Source organism: Fomitopsis serialis (assembly GCF_022376445.1).
Source record: "Fomitopsis serialis strain Sig1Antser10 chromosome Unknown B0H18scaffold_101, whole genome shotgun sequence".
NCBI lineage: Eukaryota > Fungi > Basidiomycota > Agaricomycetes > Polyporales > Fomitopsidaceae > Fomitopsis > Fomitopsis serialis.
Window position 1 is genome coordinate 98,247 of NW_025955061.1, and position 16,976 is coordinate 115,222.

General features: G+C 54.1%; 8 protein-coding genes across 8 annotated transcripts; 3 read left to right on the forward strand and 5 right to left on the reverse strand.

Annotated features, from left to right (window-relative positions):
• The first annotated feature begins 359 nt into the window (after positions 1–359).
• On the forward strand, positions 360–1,246 carry B0H18DRAFT_35439 (uncharacterized protein). Its single transcript, XM_048037719.1, has one exon. It carries the CDS (start codon positions 431–433, stop codon positions 1,019–1,021), a length of 591 nt encoding a protein of 196 aa, XP_047888364.1. The 5' UTR covers positions 360–430; the 3' UTR covers positions 1,022–1,246.
• B0H18DRAFT_35453 (uncharacterized protein) lies at positions 1,102–2,232 on the reverse strand. The gene is made up of 6 exons (XM_048037722.1): positions 2,163–2,232; positions 1,756–2,108; positions 1,685–1,700; positions 1,571–1,622; positions 1,486–1,517; positions 1,102–1,435 (listed from the first exon to the last, which is right to left on the reverse strand). Exons 2-6 carry the CDS (start codon positions 2,069–2,071, stop codon positions 1,183–1,185), a joined length of 669 nt encoding a protein of 222 aa, XP_047888365.1. The 5' UTR covers positions 2,072–2,108; positions 2,163–2,232; the 3' UTR covers positions 1,102–1,182.
• A 2,094-nt stretch (positions 2,233–4,326) lies between these two features.
• On the reverse strand, positions 4,327–6,010 carry B0H18DRAFT_958346 (uncharacterized protein; the record flags this gene model as incomplete). The annotated part of the gene is made up of 13 exons (XM_048042683.1): positions 4,327–4,424; positions 4,487–4,596; positions 4,652–4,683; positions 4,744–4,784; positions 4,925–5,053; positions 5,118–5,119; positions 5,177–5,271; positions 5,327–5,424; positions 5,479–5,540; positions 5,583–5,608; positions 5,645–5,805; positions 5,857–5,891; positions 5,949–6,010. 13 exons carry the CDS (start codon positions 6,008–6,010, stop codon positions 4,327–4,329), a joined length of 951 nt encoding a protein of 316 aa, XP_047888366.1.
• Positions 6,011–6,926: 916 nt separating this feature from the next.
• Positions 6,927–7,729, reverse strand: B0H18DRAFT_35595 (uncharacterized protein). The gene is made up of 3 exons (XM_048037730.1): positions 7,445–7,729; positions 7,323–7,384; positions 6,927–7,254 (listed from the first exon to the last, which is right to left on the reverse strand). Exons 1-3 carry the CDS (start codon positions 7,612–7,614, stop codon positions 7,007–7,009), a joined length of 480 nt encoding a protein of 159 aa, XP_047888367.1. The 5' UTR covers positions 7,615–7,729; the 3' UTR covers positions 6,927–7,006.
• A 1,793-nt stretch (positions 7,730–9,522) lies between these two features.
• Positions 9,523–11,178, forward strand: B0H18DRAFT_1123587 (uncharacterized protein; the record flags this gene model as incomplete). Its single annotated transcript, XM_048034708.1, has 6 exons — positions 9,523–9,574; positions 9,625–10,198; positions 10,247–10,508; positions 10,565–10,882; positions 10,921–11,001; positions 11,056–11,178. 6 exons carry the CDS (start codon positions 9,523–9,525, stop codon positions 11,176–11,178), a joined length of 1,410 nt encoding a protein of 469 aa, XP_047888368.1.
• A 1,347-nt stretch (positions 11,179–12,525) lies between these two features.
• Positions 12,526–13,631, reverse strand: B0H18DRAFT_1034413 (uncharacterized protein). The gene is made up of 4 exons (XM_048030242.1): positions 13,593–13,631; positions 13,304–13,515; positions 12,759–13,246; positions 12,526–12,703 (listed from the first exon to the last, which is right to left on the reverse strand). Exons 2-3 carry the CDS (start codon positions 13,481–13,483, stop codon positions 12,794–12,796), a joined length of 633 nt encoding a protein of 210 aa, XP_047888369.1. The 5' UTR covers positions 13,484–13,515; positions 13,593–13,631; the 3' UTR covers positions 12,526–12,703; positions 12,759–12,793.
• Positions 13,632–13,887: 256 nt separating this feature from the next.
• On the forward strand, positions 13,888–14,634 carry B0H18DRAFT_1123589 (uncharacterized protein; the record flags this gene model as incomplete). The annotated part of the gene is made up of 4 exons (XM_048034709.1): positions 13,888–13,986; positions 14,038–14,224; positions 14,274–14,405; positions 14,462–14,634. 4 exons carry the CDS (start codon positions 13,888–13,890, stop codon positions 14,632–14,634), a joined length of 591 nt encoding a protein of 196 aa, XP_047888370.1.
• Positions 14,635–15,723: 1,089 nt separating this feature from the next.
• Positions 15,724–16,738, reverse strand: B0H18DRAFT_1034419 (uncharacterized protein). The gene is made up of 2 exons (XM_048030243.1): positions 16,520–16,738; positions 15,724–16,470 (listed from the first exon to the last, which is right to left on the reverse strand). Exons 1-2 carry the CDS (start codon positions 16,634–16,636, stop codon positions 16,024–16,026), a joined length of 564 nt encoding a protein of 187 aa, XP_047888371.1. The 5' UTR covers positions 16,637–16,738; the 3' UTR covers positions 15,724–16,023.
• Positions 16,739–16,976: the final 238 nt, after the last annotated feature.

Consider the following 16,976-nt stretch of genomic DNA (forward strand, 5'->3'; position numbering starts at 1 on the left):
CGTTGTTCTGGCAGACCCCAGGGCTTCCGTAGCGCGTGCACCTGTCACTGCACCTCACATCGAGACAATCGATCTCACGCATGACGATACTCCCGTCAACACAGGAATGCGCCTTTGCCGTGTTGAAGAGACCGTCTTCCCCGCTCCTTCAGACCGACCCCGAACATACTCTGGTCGACCCTCCTCAATTCTCCACGTCGACTCCCTTCCGTAAACTGAGGCTGCAGCTGGTGCAGGGTCAACGGCTAAAAGCGCACGTTGCGTCACATTCGCACCGAACGTTGAAGAGAGACCGTCGTCGCCCTCTCCTCTGGGCGCGGACCCTATGCGAAAGCCGCGAGGTCGACCACTCTCATGCTCACTCCATAGGTGAGGAGCAGAAAGCTAGTGGTAGGCAACGAACAGGTCCAACGTCCGATCCCAGTCACTTATGTTCTGTCTCCATATAGTGAAGACGAAGTTGCCTTCTCATACGAGGGTCGACATAAAAGGCAAAACCATGAATTCTCCGGGCATGCAGAGATCCACGCCACACAAGAATAATGCCAATGTCGATGACATTGTCGACGTTCTTGAGGAGCTCCAACAGGTGCGTTCCAGTGGATGTGCGAAGGTTTTACTCCAATTCTCTTTCAAGGCAATTCTTCATCGTATCACGCAGAGATTCGAGGCGTTAGGGAAGAGGTGCGCTTCGGGCGCAACACTCTGTTATCCGAGGCTGCTGAGGATTTGTTGCATATGCGCAACGAGAGGTCAGTTCCCTATGGTGTCATTGGTATTTGGGCCCACTGACCGTCGTGCACTGGGCAGTGTCACTCATTTCAATCACCTGATCGACCTCGAAGCAGAATACGCAAAGTTAGGTAGGACTCTCGCAGACGGATACGAGCAGCTCCTCGAGAAGGTCAGGACATTCGCTCGGACTGGCGCGGATGGTGGGAGATCACGACCGCGGAGTATGATTCAGCGAATGCCGGTCGACCTGGCCGCCGTTCCTGCATGCTTTCGTCCTAGCAACTGATGCGTTTATGAAGCCCAGCCATAATGCCTCGATGACCCGTAGAACGAATATTTGTGTGCTTCCAATGCAGAATGTTGGTTGTAGAATAAATCCGTCGAGTCTGAGAATACGAATGCAACCGACCACTGCCAGTCTGGATGATAGTACCCTGTTCACGAGAGTCAGAGAGCGAGCCCGACATTGACGCGTCCATCAGGTGATCGTGCATGCTCTGTATCATCTACCTGTCTTGCTATCTCGTCTTCTGCAGTGTTAACACTTGTCGGATGAGCATCCACATTCCATTCGAGCTCGTCGAGTTCCAGACCCATGCGAGTAGTGTCTGACTCTGACAAATTCAATGAGGCAAGGCAACGCGGCCTTGAGCTGGAACGGAGGTTGAACAGAAACCGCGATATGCAGATTGGGGGCAATCTAGAATGGATGTCAGCGCACGCCGGTGAGAGAACCCAAGTGATGCTAACGGCGTCAACAGAAATGTCATAAAATCGAAGCCCTAACGTGTCGTCGTTGAGTGCACCGATCGATCAGAAACATGATGCAACTCACACTGTTATACACCTGAATGATAGCTTGAGCGATATTGAGACAGGTGATCGCTCTGTAAACCGAGGGTATTACCGTTAATACAGCGTAGACCGAAAGTTCAGAAGCGTCACTTACGCGAAGTAGAGTGTGCCTACTCCAGTGCCTGATTAGTCGCTCCAAGAGCACTATGACGCGCGTGAACTCACCATCCCGTAACAAGATGGTGACCAGTGGTGCCTTTGCTCGAGCTTGCATAGCCGCTCTCTTGATGCCCCATGTTTTCCACCACGTCATGCTGAGGACGACAGCGTCCGATAGGATGGTCGTGACGGCACTGATTACCAAGCCTGGATTCAGGAAGTTGTCAGGATAGATCTGCTTTTTAGTGGGCACCTCATACATCTGTTGACAGTCAACACTCTGACGCGGACACATGAGGTGATGTATGACAGGAGAATCACCTGTAGTACGTGGCTTCCGAGACATTTTCCAAGTTGTTGGCGCATGTGGCTTTGTTACCATGGATTTGAAGAGAGAATCTAGTCTTCGCAAGTAGGTGCTACTCGCCATCATTTCAGAGCAAAGCGAGAAAGGGTGGTGATCATAAACTCACGATGTTCGCGAGCACGGTCGTCATTCCCAAAAACAGTACAAAGACGAACGCAGTCCAGCTGTAACCGCCGATGGCAAACGCTCTCAGAGCTGCGAATACTAGGGATCGCGTTGGTTCGGGGGTGGCTCGCGTTGAACGAGCCTTGGCTTACAGGCCTCGGTGGTTTCTAGTGCGAAGATGCATCCGGCAATGCATGTGCTGACAACGGCACAGCTACATGGGAATATTAGCGAAGACGTACTACTATCGCAGATGGCGAAGTTTACCCCTGTGCAGATGGTCAACAATCAGAAGCAAGTCTTGCATACGCATAGTGAGATCGCCCCTACCCTAGTGTCAAGCTGGGCGAATTCGCCAAGGTTGAGTAGTGCAAAGAGCAGCAACGCATACCGGTTGGCGAAGAAAAGTAGCTTGGATGGCGCCCATTCGCTTCTCCAAAAGTGCCGCAACTCTTCTTCGATTGTGAGTGTATGTTCGAAAAGGATCAGCGCTGACAAGAGATGATCACGGATATTTTTTAGTGTCATTAAGACGTAGTACTCACCACAGACGGCTGCGCCACCACTGTTGACCATGAAGCTCAACGTCTACCTGTAAGTATGCAGCTGAGTTCGCAGACCAACCACATATGCTCACTTCTGCCGAAGAAAACTCTCTGAGGAGAGGGGCAGTACTTGCACGGGTTGAGATATAGACATCTTCACTTAGTGCGCATACCATGGGGGCGGGGGCTTGGGCGATGTCAAGACGAGAGCCTTTAAAGGTACTTCCCGGAGCTATTGCAGGGTAAATCGAGCCTGAACACGAGAGCATCGATCACACCTATAGTGACAGCCTTCTGGACTGCGCATATTGATCGAAGCAACGACGGCACAAACGGACCCTGTTGCAAGGCTACGGTCAGCCTCATCTTACGACTCGAGAGTCTGAAAAATGACTACGCACACAGTGTCGTACATACGTCTCCCACACAGTGTCGTACATACGTCTCCCTGTCAAACGTTGACGGAATGCATGCAACGACCCTCAGGTTGAAGTGACGGGGAGCCAGTCTGTACGCGGATTCACGTTGGGCATCGGCCACGGCGCTAAGATTGCTATTGACCGCTACTTGGCCAATGCCGGACACAGCAAGCGGTGTTGCGGTATCTTCGCAGTGTGAGATGAGAATATCGGCACGAAGGCAAGATCCGCCGAGAAAGCGGTGTTGTGGGGATGTTAGCCTCAAAGAGAACGGAAGCGTACCTGACCGTAGCTCGTTGTCCCCAAGCTTCAAGAAAACAGGCCGCAGTTCATGGAAGTCGTCATTGCGAGTTCGGACTCCTCGTCATATGGCATAGACTTGCGAACCACCTTCAGCCTAAGCCTGGTGTCAATCGCTCGCGTTCAGTAGTCTTCTTCATAGAGCGGTTCCACGCTGACCGATGCTGATTGACATGGCATGCTGTGGACCTGAGGTGGGGGCTAAGTCTGATCTGGAGCTGATCCGTGCACAGTCAACAAGTGAGCGTTCATACTGATCGACCATGATATTGAACTCACCACCGCGCTGCATACTTAATCGCAGTCATCTCGGTTTCTCCTGACTGATCTTCAGAAGGCTCGCGCGATTCCGAGTCCCAATTCCTTGAGTTATAAAAACTCGGCATGCTGTACACGTCCCCCGAACTCGGGAACAGTGCACAAAAGGCTGAAAATGACTTCAACGCCTGCGCAGTCAAGGTGCGCTAGCGAACAGGCCGATACGGCAATATGCATCTGTGATCCTTTCCACTGTCGCTAAGCTTCCCATTATCGATGCATGAGATTACAGACTTACTGCGGTGTCGAGATCCGGGGTGGCCATCGTGCTTCAGCTGGAAAGTAGGAGGGTACAAGAGGTCGTGAACAAGAGAAGCGTGGCATGATACGCGGTCGAGACATTTTTGCAATGATAAATATGGATTGGGAATTAGGTTTCTAGCTGTCATTGCCAATGCCTGTCACTGCGAAGCAGTGCTGCCAGACTTTGGTTGTGTATTTCGTCACACGCAGAAACGACCTGCTTGTACAATATGATTCGAAAGAACAGAAGATCTTGCCAGAGTCAATCAGTGAACAGCATCAAGAAGTTTTGGTGCTCACCGCATTAACGACAAGCACCGACAACTCCCTACTCGACCTCTCAAGCTTCACCCACATGTCTTGCTTCGATCGCGGTCATCTCAGTGCCCTCGGTCTGGTGTTCGCTTTGCTCCCCGGGTAATTCCCAAGCCCAGGTATCTAGCTGGTCGGAGCCGAGCATGCTCCCCATGTCCCCGCGACACGGTGCGCGAAGTACACACTTCCCGCTGGGGCGGTCTCCGATTGCGAAGTCGACGCTGTTGCGAGCTGCGACAGACTCGAGCTGGAGTGGAGGTTGAAGAGGAAGCGCGAGATGCAGATGGCGGGGAGCCTGCAAGGACAGCACCGATCAGTGTGTCAGTTTCAGTCAAGGGAACTGTACGTACGGTGTGAGGAAATAGGACAGGTAGTCGATGGCCTGGAGAGACAGACACGAATGAATATGCTGGATGAGACGGGCGAGCTGGTCGAGACTCACCCCATCGTATATCTGGACGACTGCTTGTGCGATATTGAGAGCTGCCAACGCGCTGGTCGAGATAGCACATCAGTATAAGAGCATTCCCTTAAGTCCGTGAACGACATACGCAAAGTATAACGAGCCTGTACGGTACGATATAATCATGAGTACGGCGCAGACGCTCAAGGAATAAACTTACCATCCCGCAACAAAATAGTCACAAGTGGTGTTGACATCCGAGCGTGTTCGGCTGCTTTCTTGATCCCCCATGTCCTCCACCATGTAATCGCGAGCACGAGAGCGTCACAGAGGATCGCGCTGACAGCACCTAAAATAAGGCCTACGTAGTGAAATGTGAACATCCGAGCGCGTCAACAAATACGACAGCGCACATCTATCAAAAACGGCTCATCATTCAAAGTGTGATATGATGGTGCGTGAGGGGACATACCTGTAGTAGGATTCGCCGGAGACATCCGGGGTGTTCGCGCATGCCACTGCACTGCCATAACTTTCGAGATAGTAAGTCGTTTTGGCGATTAGATACTGGGCGCAACTACCCATTCAGATCTTGCGAATGCAGGCAAAGCTCAACACTCACGATATTCGGCCAGATAGTGAGAGAGCCAAGTATCAGGACGAGTAGCGCGGCCGGCCAGTTGAATCCACTGATTGCGAATGCTCTCAGGGCAGCAAATACTAACGTACAACTTGAAGGTCAGTAATGTTCGTGTTCCCTTCAGTCATTCTTACCTGCTTCTGTAGCGTAGAGAATGAAGATACAGAGATTGAGTACGACACTTAAACCTCCGCAACTAAAACAGCGTCAGCTATCAGACCGGTACGGAGATGAGCACCTATTACCCCTTGCGACATCGTTGAGCTAAGGTATCAACCGTTTAACATAATGGCAACTTACTGCAGTGTTCGAAGGTGCCATTCCACCCAGATTGAATAGAGCAAATCCCAATAGGGCGTAACGGTTCGTGAAGAAAAGCACTTTGGATCCTGTTAGCCTTCCATGCCAGAAATGCTGCACCTCGTCAAGAATCGTGATCATATGCTCATAGACAATCAACGCTAATACCCGTTGATGAGACGCGGTATCATAGAGCGTAGATACAGACGTACCAGAGATAGCAACGGTGCAATAGTTGGCCGTGTAACTGCCGGTGGAGACAAGGTTAAATCGAACACCAAAGACTGACTCGCTGAGAACTCACTATTCAGTCATGAACACCGCGGCGTACGGCGGCGGGACTTCCTCCGGTTCAGAGGTCGCCATCGTCAGCAGCAATCGTTAACAGAGCGTCCTGCGTGGGGCTATGTACAGCTGAAGTTTGCATGGCGCGTTCTCTCCGAACTCTATAAACTGGACGCGGCGCGTAAAGTCACGCCAAGCGAACGGAGTGCCCATGACGCGGACGCCTGCTAGTAGGCTGTGCTTGCAGTACTGAGATTCCCTAAGATTAATGACCTCGCGGTGAACTAAATAGCCCCAAGCGCGTTGTGATACGGACTAATATGGATCGCCCGAATGTCAGCACAGCCACGATAAGCTATACTTATGGGCGCTGCTGCGCTGCACCACTCCGCATTCTGCCCAAGCTAAGTACGTGAATGGGGCAAGGAACTCAATGATGCAGGAGGAATCATCGAGGTCGCTTCAACGTCGCATCATTTGCGACGGGCTTTCCGGAATCCGAGGCGATACACCTCGCTAGGCTAATGGCGTAATGATACGATCTCGACGCTGAACCATCTGCAGGTTATGATCTAGAGTCATGTTAGATATGCCAACCGCACGTAGCAGACCGATTACAATACATACCAGTATTATCAGACCAGGTCAGGATGACTGTTCGGACGCAGCGGTCAGTCACACAGCCACTGCCAGTGTTCGCCGGTACCGGCGAGCGCGCCCAGAGCCTATCTCTTGTGTCCAGTCCAGGCCTACCAGGAATGTATGCTGAATGACCCCAAGGGTCGTCGCACTGAGCTGGCGCGAGGTCATGAGAGGAAAGAGAAAGATAGAGCTTGGATAGAGCCAAGGTCTGCCAAGGTACACGGGCCGCCAGACTGTCGGGAGAGGAGATCAGATCTCAAGGACTCGGAGATCTCCGCCAAGTCTGTGGCTGGAGGAGTGCGGCGAACTGGAGGGGGAGGACATGGTAAGGACTGTACTTACTCACAACGTCCATTCGTTTACTTCAAAATCTTCCGTGGTCCCAGGGGAAGAACGGCATAGCGAGATATGGGATGTCATGTCCTTCAGAATGATTTACACTTTCGTATTATACAACGCGCTTGCAATGTTCCTCTCTCGACACGGACGACCAGCGGAGCACCTTCTAACAAGGACAGCCCTCCGGCTGCGCGTCGTACGCACTCGCCATCCCGCCTTGCGTGCGACTATGCCTTGCTTCCCTTGGCAGCCTTCGGGGCCCCGGCGGGCGCACCGTTCTTGGCTGCCGCGCTCTGGGCGCGGGCGGCGAAGCCGTTCTTGCCCGTGTCCCCACCGGACTTCGCCTAACAGCGCATGAAATAACAAAGTTAGAGACCCGAGGCGGGTACTATGAGCGCGAGATTGCGCACACCTGAGTGGACTGTATGCGTGATGCGTCCGAACCGGACATCTTGTTGCCAGCACCACCGCCGGCTGCGTTGAGGACGAGTTGTCAGCGGCGCTGCGAGGAGGGGGAGACGGGAGGACACTCACTAGCACGAGATCCTTTCGCTGGCATGTTGAACTGAGAAGTTGGAAAGTGTAGGACGGTAGGCTGGTGTGGTGGATGAAGCTGGTACTGAGCTACAACCCTCAAGCCGTCGAGCTTTTATAGCCGTCAGGACTGAGGCAGAACGCAGAGTACGCCATTCGATGCGAGACATCCGCCGTTGGTCGCAGCAGGATGCGCGACGTGCGCATTGGGACGACGTCAGACGATCGCTCGCGAGCAGTCATTGCGGATGCAGAGCGAGCCCATTACGCGTGCGCTCCGCTGCTGAGAGTGGTCAGACGATCTGGCCAAATTACCTCGACAGACCTGGTACCGTGTTCGCGAACAATCCGCAGCTGACGTGCCGGATCTCAGGGGGAAGGAGGATAAGCAAGGATGCAGTCATTGTACGTACTTGCCTGCCAATCCGAGGCGGATGTGTGATGGCCACAGCTCGCCGACGCGATCGGATACCTTCCGCAGTACATATACATGCCAGAGTACCTGAGCCAGGTTACATGGATGATCGGCGACCTTCGAATGTATCGTTGCCGATCGACGTGCAACTCCTCGTCTGCGGCACTTGAACAAGAGGTATTCAAGCGGGTTCCCGTCTACGTGCAAGGCGCTGCGCGGGAGCAACGTTCTCTGAGTACCGTGCATGGCACAAGGTGTCGGCCATACACCTCCGCAGGACGAGCCAGGGCTATTTGAGTTAAAGTTCCGGCGGCTTTGCGTGGTTGGCTCTGTGAGAGCCTCAGAGAGCGGAGATGAGTTGAACTTTGTCCGTTGAGCCACCGCTTTACGTCGTTGGACGGCGCGATTCCCGGAGATCGCGCGAGACTCGCGGACGTGGAAAAGATACCGCCCGACCTTTCCGAAGGTTCTCTGGCATATCTGGCAAGTTTGAGAGCACAGTCGAGCGCAGACGGTTGACCAACTTACATGAACTGGCTCGTCCCGCGACTTTGACCAGAAGACTAGTGTCTTAACTGCCGTCAGTCAAGAGTAGGCTATGCTGCGTTCAAATGGCCATCTAGGAAGCTCTTCAGTGTCCACGAGTAGAGCATCTGCGAGGGAAGGCGATCAAACAGCTCCACGTTAATTTCGCTGGAACGTCGCATAAAACACGGCATGTAGACAGTCGGCGGTGCTGTACCAGTCAAACTTCAGACATATGTCTGAGGGCTGAGTTGCACTTGTCAAGACGATAGCCACGTCATGAACTCCCCTTGCCAGTCTCTTTCTGCCAAACCTCGCAGATGCGGCTGTCCCATTCAATAACCACGAATGGTCCACGCATGTGCGTAGATCTTTCCCACTGAGACAGGGCGTTCACGAGGACAGTCATTGAGTGGTTCACTGTCTTCGGTCGCACAGAGTGGAGTCGAACTCTTGTTGACATCACAGCTTCGAAATCATGTCTAGAGCGAAAGCTGACTTTTGCACCTTCAAATGTGATATACGTCGGCAGAGAAGTGCTGAATCATATAGGACGTAGTACGCACCTCCTCCTGCCACTCAGCCCTTGCAGTAGTGGCGTGAGCTCGGGATAATCGGCCTAGTCGTTTTTGAGTCATGCATGTGGCTGCGTCATCTTTCGTTGTACGCATCATCTGACTCGGATTCCACACTGTTTATTGGATTCAATGGGAGTGAGACAACGAGCGAACAGTCGAAGCGCGAGCGTCGAGACCGCACTCTGCATGTGGGATGGGGAAGGATGGGGATAAGGATATCGGCCGAAGCCCCTGTAATGCAATCTTATCAGATAACTTTGATTGACGGTCCTGGGATCTTATCAGATAATGGTTTAGCCACACCCGAACGGCCGACTCCTCCTCAGCTCCTCCTCCCTCATTCGCCAGCCTTTGAACTGGCATCATGCCGCGGAGGGTGAGCAAGTCATTCGGCATTCAATCACGCAGGTCATGATGTTTCAAGTCATTCGACTCTTTTCAAGCCGTGAACGTCGGGGGGCCTGGTTTGCGATATAACGGTCGTTGCGTTCGCCACTCGGACTGGACTTCACGAACGCCTCCTGTTCAAGTCTAAACGGTAGCGAACATCGCGAGGAACAATGGTAACGGCACTGAAGAAGACAGTGGTCGTCCTTGGGTTGTCATACGGAGGTGAGTGACTCAGGGAACGCCGCTACATCTACCCCACTCACCCTTGACAGGTGCGCATGCTGCGCGCACTCTCTCGCAGCGGCTCCCCAGGGGCTGGCGCGTCGTCTGCATCGACCGAAACACACATTTCAACCATCTGTATGTCCTGCCACGATTTGCCGTAGTCCCCGGGCACGAGCACAAGGCCTTCATCCCGTACCAACCCATGATGACACTCCACGACCCGACGCCCGTCGCCGAGACCGTACTCCTGCATGCCCACATCACGTCGCTTGCGCCCAACTCGCTGACGCTCTCGCACGCGTTCCCCGAGCACGGCATTGAGGGACCGGAACGGAGACTCGACTTCGACTATGCGCTGTACGCGCTCGGAAGCCACCTGCCGGCGCCCATCAACCTCTGGGGGCCTGTCAGCGACGACCCGGACGTGTTCGCTGTCACGAAGAGCACGGTGCAGGACGTCGTAGGCAAGCGCCAGTCGCCCTCCGGTGTGGCCGAGGGGAAAGGCTCTGCGTATCAGGGGACGAAGCCGGAGGCGATCAGCTGGCTGCAGCGGTTCGGGGAGCGAATCAAGAGTGCGTCGAGTATTCTTGTTGTGGGTGGAGGACCTCTTGGCGTTCGTGAGTACTTGCATCCTGTTCAAACATCTGCGGCCTGCTCACATCTGCTCAGATACTCGACGGACATCAAGGAGAGGCACCCGTCGAAGCACGTCACCCTCCTCCATTCTCGTACACAGCTTCTACCAACCTTTGTCAAGGGCATGCACGACGAGATCGTCTCTACACTCACCGAACTAGACATCCCCACCATCCTTGGCGACAGGCTCGATCTCGCCTCTGTCAAAGAGGGCAAGACAGTGATTAACCCGGACGGAAAGAAGGAGCGCGTCGTCCGGACAGTGAGCGGACGAGAAATCCGGGCCGAACTCATTGTAAGCAGCTTCAACATGAACCTAGACTAAGCTTGTACTCACATCTTCCGCCCCAGCTTTTGTGCACGGGCCAGGTTCCCAACACAGGTCTCATGGCTCAAGCAGTTCCCGAGGCGGTCATCTCGGAAGGCTTTAAGAAAGGCCAGACTCGCGTCGCCCGGACAATGCAAGTGGCGGTGCCCGCTCCCTCGCCCAAGTCGCACGGCATCGACTCCGTCCGAACAGTGCTCAACGGGCTCAGCCTGTCAGACAAGCGCGCTCAGAACGGAGACAAACCAGTTCATCTACCATATCCGAACCTCTTCGCCGTCGGTGACGCGGTGGACGGGTTCGGCGCGAACAACGCGGGGAGGAACTCGTACTACATGGCGGAGGTGCCGTGAACAACATCTGAAGCTCATCGAGCGATCAGAGGCGGGAATCAAGTCGGGGCTCAGCTCGACCGATACGAGCCCGGTCCTCTTCGAAGGCCATCAAGATCTCGCTGGGGATGGTGAGCACATCCTGTCCAAGCGCATCTAACAGTAGGCTGACCGCGGGTGTGCAGCGCAAGCAACTCGTTCAGAACGAGGAGGGGCAGGCCGTGACATCGATGGACGGCGTGGAGGACCTGCACGCGCCGAGCATGTGGGACCTTTACGGCGTGAGCACGGACGACATGCACCGGTGAAATGACGCGCGGGCACGTTGTTCGCGATCGCCGCCGTTCTTAGACGGTCTCTGCTTGTTTGCGGACATACGACTGCCGGGTGTGTACGATAGACAGCAACCGATGTGGCTGGTTCGGTCGGAGTATGTGTGGTGGATTGAGTTGCTTCTGGGCAGTGCGCGCGACGTGCTCATGGATGTGGTAGGTCCGTTGTGGTCGAGCGAGTTATTCATGCGACGGTCTGCACGCATCGTCTTCGTCGAAGCACACTCGGCACGTTCGGCTTTGCACGGGCTGGAGATTGTCTATCCCAGTTTGGAATCGCCGTCTCTGCGCCTCTCTTCTTTCAGAGACTACCCGCAGTTGTCCCAGCACTCGGCGACCTACAGCAATGCGTACGTGGACTACGACCGACACGTCGACTTCGTCGAAGGGGAGGGAAAGGTCGCCTGACCAGCCGACGCTCTTCCACGCACACCTCTGTGCGGCCGACATGAAGTGCTTGCGAAACCGTATCTACAAGTTTGGGCGCGGTCCGTCAACCAACAGCAATTTGTGCTCGGTCACCGAGGTCAGCCTATAAGAGGGGTCGCTCGAGGGTAAGCAAGACAGGCGTCCATCACCGCGACAACCTACACACTGTATCTTTGCTCAGCCGCTCTCCAAGTTATTCAATATGCCATCTTTCGGATCCCGTACCAGTAAGCATCCCTGTCCCCTCGCTGAGCCACAGACACTGACCTGTACCCTCTAGCTGGTGGTGCCGCTGGCGCCAAGACGACCCCGAGCGATGCATCGCGCATCCAGTCCACCCAGGTAGGTGAAGGTCCACTGGTATCACCATCGCTCTGCTGACGTGCACCATCTTCGTGGCTGTCAGGCGAAGTCCGGTGGCGACGTGGCAAGGGCGGCTTCGCTGCGCGCGCCCAGGGCGCTGCGGCGCGTAACGCTGCTGCCGGGGCTGCGACCCCTGCGACTCCGCCAACCAGTTCGACGGCGGCTCCGGGCGCGAAGGCTGCCAAGGGCGCGAAGTAAATGCCGAACAGCGGTTTGCTAGATGCTGTGGGCGCATCATGTACCTGGTACTGGATCGCACACGAGTATAAATGAATGAAGCTGTCCATGTGTCTCACCTCCATTTGCGAGACGACGCGGCTCAGAGTGACCTGGTCCGTATGTCTCGGCGCGAAGCTGTCCATGCAGGAGAGCTGGTTGGCTTCGGGTCATGTATTATGTTTGTTCGAACGACGTAGGAGCAGTGAGAAGACTTTAGGTCCAGAACCGAGGTAAGTATCAAGGCACAACAGCTCGTCCGTCACCACGTTGAAAACGTGGCACCAGCATACTACGAGCGGGAAAGGAACCCAAGGTCAGCAAAAGTAGATCCAACGACGTACACACTGCTAGTAACTGCAGTCATACACACGCACAATGAACAAGCAGAAGCAATCCAGTATCCGGTACATACAATATGACAATGAGTTCTATGATACAAACTATGTGTAGTCGGTGACAGTATGGTGAGAGTTGTGACAATGCGACGGGACTACTGTCAAGAATCAGCGTCATTTCCTGACACGAGTAGAACACGTCTGGCTTACCATGAATGAAGGTATAAGAGCCAAGCAACGGCCCACTACTCTGACCAGTGCCGCCAACCCCAGTAATCGCCAGCAAGGTGCCACCGAGGTGGCCCTTCGACCCCGAGGGCTGCCCGGACGCTCTCCACATCATCCTCGTCCGGCAAGTCTTCCCGCTTCAAATCGAAGTTGGTATAGACTGCGACCAACAATCGTGTATCGTCCCGAGGACCCAGCATTGTCCACTCCAGCTGTACAAAGTCTTTGTGTATCGAGGGCCAATGCTCCTCCTTGAAAGCGGGGAACGAGCGTATGATAGAACTGATCTCGCTGACTTTCCCACCAGAGCGATCCAGCAGCTTGTGATCGCGTGCAAACTGGAATAGAGTGGCCCGCGGGGCGCGCCATCCGTAGCACATAGTAGGTGGTCTGTACGGAACGCTGCTCGTGGGTATGAGAAGTCGGGGAAGTGTGTCAAATGGCTCTAAGTTCTTCAGGTACGATGTAATCTAAAACCTTGTCAATGACGCCTTACAGCAATATTAATATGTGCAAGTACACAATACCTCGCTACGCTTGGGCCTGGCTTTGTACGTGAAAGGGCTTTGCAATTCGCGTTTGGCGCCGGGTAGATCGAGACTGGGCAGTACGAGATGGCGGGAAGATCGCGCCTTAGGCGTCGGGAGAGAATGAGAGGATCTCGTCTTTGCTACGGGAAGAGAGTTAGAGGATTGTGCTTTAGGCATCGCGGACTCGAAGTCAATGAGCAGGTGGAAGTCTGTTGCAACGGCCCGAGTGAGGTTGCAAGTACTTAGATCATCGTTGCGCGTGGCCACGTAGAGGTCAATGTCTCACCTTCAAACCTGGACCGATTTTTATCTTTGTCAGGAAGTGTGCACTTAGTAGGTGTCAAGGTGACGACTTGCGGTCGGCCACATCTGAGATCTGAGATCTGGATCATGCGTCGCGGAACTATTCTGAACGAAACATAAGTACCAAAATGGGATGATATTGCCTCCATTGTTCGAATAGCCGACGGGGTTGAAACGTCGATTCGGATGCCCCAAGAGTGGTCTCGACGCGCGTTGGAACATCTTTCCATCTCAGTACCATCTACTCAGAGCCGTAAGCCAACCCAAGTTCAATCAAGATGATTGTGGACCACTTCCCTCATGTTGATGCGCCTGGGATGATTCGTCCGTGTCTTGATGTCCCGTTCGTGCCTTATCAGCGTCCGTTGAAGAGAGCGGTACGTACCAACGTTAGATATCCGTGCATTTGGTCTTCATTCAGTTCCTAGGATGTCAAGAGGCTTGCAGAAAGCGAACCATTCTCCTCCCTGCCTCGGAGTCTGATCCCTGACGAATCAACCGATTTGGCACCGCCCGTCATGCACTTCGCATTGGAGATGGTGTACGGAGCCCTCGTCGCATATGCCATAGAGCGAGGCGTGGCTGTCTACTACCCCCGGACGAAACCGACGGCCAGTACGACTCAGACGTCGATACCGATTCCGTGGACGAGCCAGCCCACCAGTCGCGAAGACTGCACTTGACGGAGAGGCCACCGTCGACCAGGGTGGCGATACCGGCAGGCAGCCGAAGAATGCCGAGGTTGACGTCGGCGCGAGCATGGAGAGGGGCTTGCAGGCAATGGTGGAAGACACGGGTGCACAAATCTCGATGAATTGCTCCGGATCGCATTTGGCACCCAACGCTCGGTAGCGCGCCAATACTCACTGATCGTCTCTTTCTACACCAACTACCATCTCGCAAGAGACGACGTGCCTAAGACAGGAGAGATCGAGAAGATGTGCGCTGTTCTTGGGACTGAGCGCCCTCCGGCGTGGTACGTTGACGGTTACAAGATCACCTGGGTACCGTTCAACCGCAAATGATTTTGGAGCTAGAAGGACTGGTGCTGTTCAATGCATGTCAGTACATAGTATGTTACTCAAACTCGACGGCTCGAATGGATTGTGAATACTCATCGGTCAAGTATTCAATACTCACGCTGCAGAAGACGAGATACCAAGAGATACCAAGACGGTAGACGATGCGGAGCATGTACGATCGCCTGATGAACGCATCGAGCTCGTCCTCTGACTTCCGTAAAGAGCGTGACTATCATCTGGACTGGCAGTGGTCGGCTGCACTTGTTGACTCGAACTCTTCAGATGTACTTTGCAACCACATTCCCGTGCAACAGTACTAAGGAAGCACTGATTAGCAGTGGTCAAGCATGCAGCAACGACAGCTTACCATAACGTCAATGGTCACCATCCCGGTCTCATAGTGCTCCGACCAGAGCCACTGGTGACTATCCAGATACCACTTCGGCGACCCCTACAATCCTAGACATTGCCGAATCCTCTCACTGATCGCCTCGTCCGGCGAAACATCGCGCTTGAATTCGGAATTAGAGTGGACTGATACGAGCAGCATTGACTGGTCCTTCATCCCGATGGGCGACGTATAGAGCCGGAGGAAGTCCATGTCGATGTCGGCTACGCCGTCGACCCGGATCGTCGCATGTATGCTTCATGCATCGTTACAGTGAGAGAGAGCCGCATGCGTTGAAGCCGCCTAAGAATTTCGGTCTTCGCGTAGGCGAACAGGACCCTCTCCGGGGCCGACCATGCATGTATATCGACTACTGGGTATGAGGATGCGAGTGAGAGGAGATGACGGCGCAATGGCCTACCTCCGTCCACGCCTCCTCTCGCAAAACGCGAACGGGACGGTGAACGGGCAGCGTGTTCCCGGAGGGTCGAGCGAGCGCAGAGCGATAGTATAAGAAAGGGGATGTTTATGCTAGTACCCTTGAATTAAGTAGAGGCGGAGCGGTTTGTCATGAACTCACAGATGCTGAATCGTCTGCGGACTACGCGATACGCGTTACCCGGCAGGTCAAGCTTCGAGCTCAAGGCTTGCTACTGAGAGCGACATGGCTTGATGAGGCTATCTGGTGCCGCAGCAGCATAGAGTAGCGTCTGACAGAGTCTTGTATAGCGTAGTAAGAATACAGCGTACGTGCAACTATATCTATGATACAAGATGCGTGAGGAAAAATGCACGAGCAATCTAGGATGAGGGAGGAGGGTGGGCTGGCGACGTGTCAATACGAGAGCAGTCTGAAAGCGTGCAGTCTGAATCTGGGTATCCTCGACGAGGTATGAAGGTGGCGCTAAAGATCAACCGTCAGCGCAAATCAGAAAGTTAAGGGCGACAAAAAGTAGGCTTACCCTGAAGCGGTGAGAAAAGGGGCGGAAAACGACAGCGCAGCATCACCAATACGACCACCGCCAGTCCATACCATCCAAGAACCACCTCGGGGATCCTCTGAGATCCAACGCTTTCCGTATCAGCTCGATAGCATTGTCCGATGGAAGGTCCCTCCGCTTCAGATCGTAGTTGGTGTATAACGATATGACGAGCGTTCTGCGCTCCATGCCGCCAAGAAGCGTAGAACGTAACTCGAGCAAAGTGTCGGGGATCAGTGCGCCGCATTTCTTGCTGATTACGCCCAACGCTCGTTCCATGGTATCGAACTCGCTGAGTTCGCGACCATATTGTCTCGTCAGCTTATGCGATCGTGCATAGTCGAGGAGCAAGTCTCGAGGAGCGAGCCACGCATAGCGCATGACGGGTGGCTTGTATGCGAGTCGACGGGAAGCAATGAGGGCACGGGGTAAGGTGTCGAAGGGCTCTGCGGCGACTATATAACCCTCAACCTAATAGAGGTCAGTGACGAATTTCAATCAAACCAATCAAGACATTCACCTGATCGTATCTTGGCCTAACTTTCGTGAATGCAAAGGGCCGATGAAGCTTGCGTTTAGTGCCCGGCGGATCGAGAGTTGGAAGGTCGATGGAGTGAGTGGAACGATGTTTCTGCATGATATGATGGTGCTGCTTTGAGAGTGTATGATCGTCAATGATCGAGGGAAGGGGTTGCACACTGCTGAGGGCAGACGCAGACTGTGATGGTTGAAGTCAAAGGGCTGGCAGGTGGCTAAGACATGATGCAACCGTGGGAATCGTGGCCAAGTCCCACGTCGCGTGATCAGGGAGGAGCCGACAGGAGCCGAGATCCGAGATCGCATTGTGGTTGATCCGATGCAGACGGTTCGCAGTTGGATCCTTAATCTAGTTATTGGATCGCGGCCACCGCTGCCTGCTGGCAGTCGCCCGCACGCCCGACCTCAGGCTATACCGAACACTGAACTTTCGCCAGACT

Bases quoted from the DNA above. Each gene is read 5' to 3' on its own strand.
- B0H18DRAFT_35439 (XM_048037719.1), top strand. From the start codon at position 431: ATGTTCTGTCTCCATATAGTGAAGACGAAGTTGCCTTCTCATACGAGG.
- B0H18DRAFT_35453 (XM_048037722.1), bottom strand. From the start codon at position 2,071: ATGGTAACAAAGCCACATGCGCCAACAACTTGGAAAATGTCTCGGAAG. The intron at 1,518-1,570 runs GTGAGTTGCATC...ACGACACGTTAG, and splicing joins TCATTCAGGTGTATAACAGT to GGCTTCGATTTTATGACATT. The intron at 1,436-1,485 runs GTTAGCATCACT...CATCCATTCTAG, and splicing joins ATGACATTTCTGTTGACGCC to ATTGCCCCCAATCTGCATAT.
- B0H18DRAFT_35595 (XM_048037730.1), bottom strand. From the start codon at position 7,614: ATGTCTCGCATCGAATGGCGTACTCTGCGTTCTGCCTCAGTCCTGACG. The intron at 7,385-7,444 runs GTGAGTGTCCTC...TCCTCAACGCAG, and splicing joins AGCGAAAGGATCTCGTGCTA to CCGGCGGTGGTGCTGGCAAC. The intron at 7,255-7,322 runs GTGTGCGCAATC...ATGCGCTGTTAG, and splicing joins CACGCATACAGTCCACTCAG to GCGAAGTCCGGTGGGGACAC.
- B0H18DRAFT_1034413 (XM_048030242.1), bottom strand. From the start codon at position 13,483: ATGCCTAAAGCACAATCCTCTAACTCTCTTCCCGTAGCAAAGACGAGA. The intron at 13,247-13,303 runs GTATTGTGTACT...ACAAGGTTTTAG, and splicing joins CCAGGCCCAAGCGTAGCGAG to ATTACATCGTACCTGAAGAA.
- B0H18DRAFT_1034419 (XM_048030243.1), bottom strand. From the start codon at position 16,636: ATGCAGAAACATCGTTCCACTCACTCCATCGACCTTCCAACTCTCGAT. The intron at 16,471-16,519 runs GTGAATGTCTTG...GACCTCTATTAG, and splicing joins TTAGGCCAAGATACGATCAG to GTTGAGGGTTATATAGTCGC.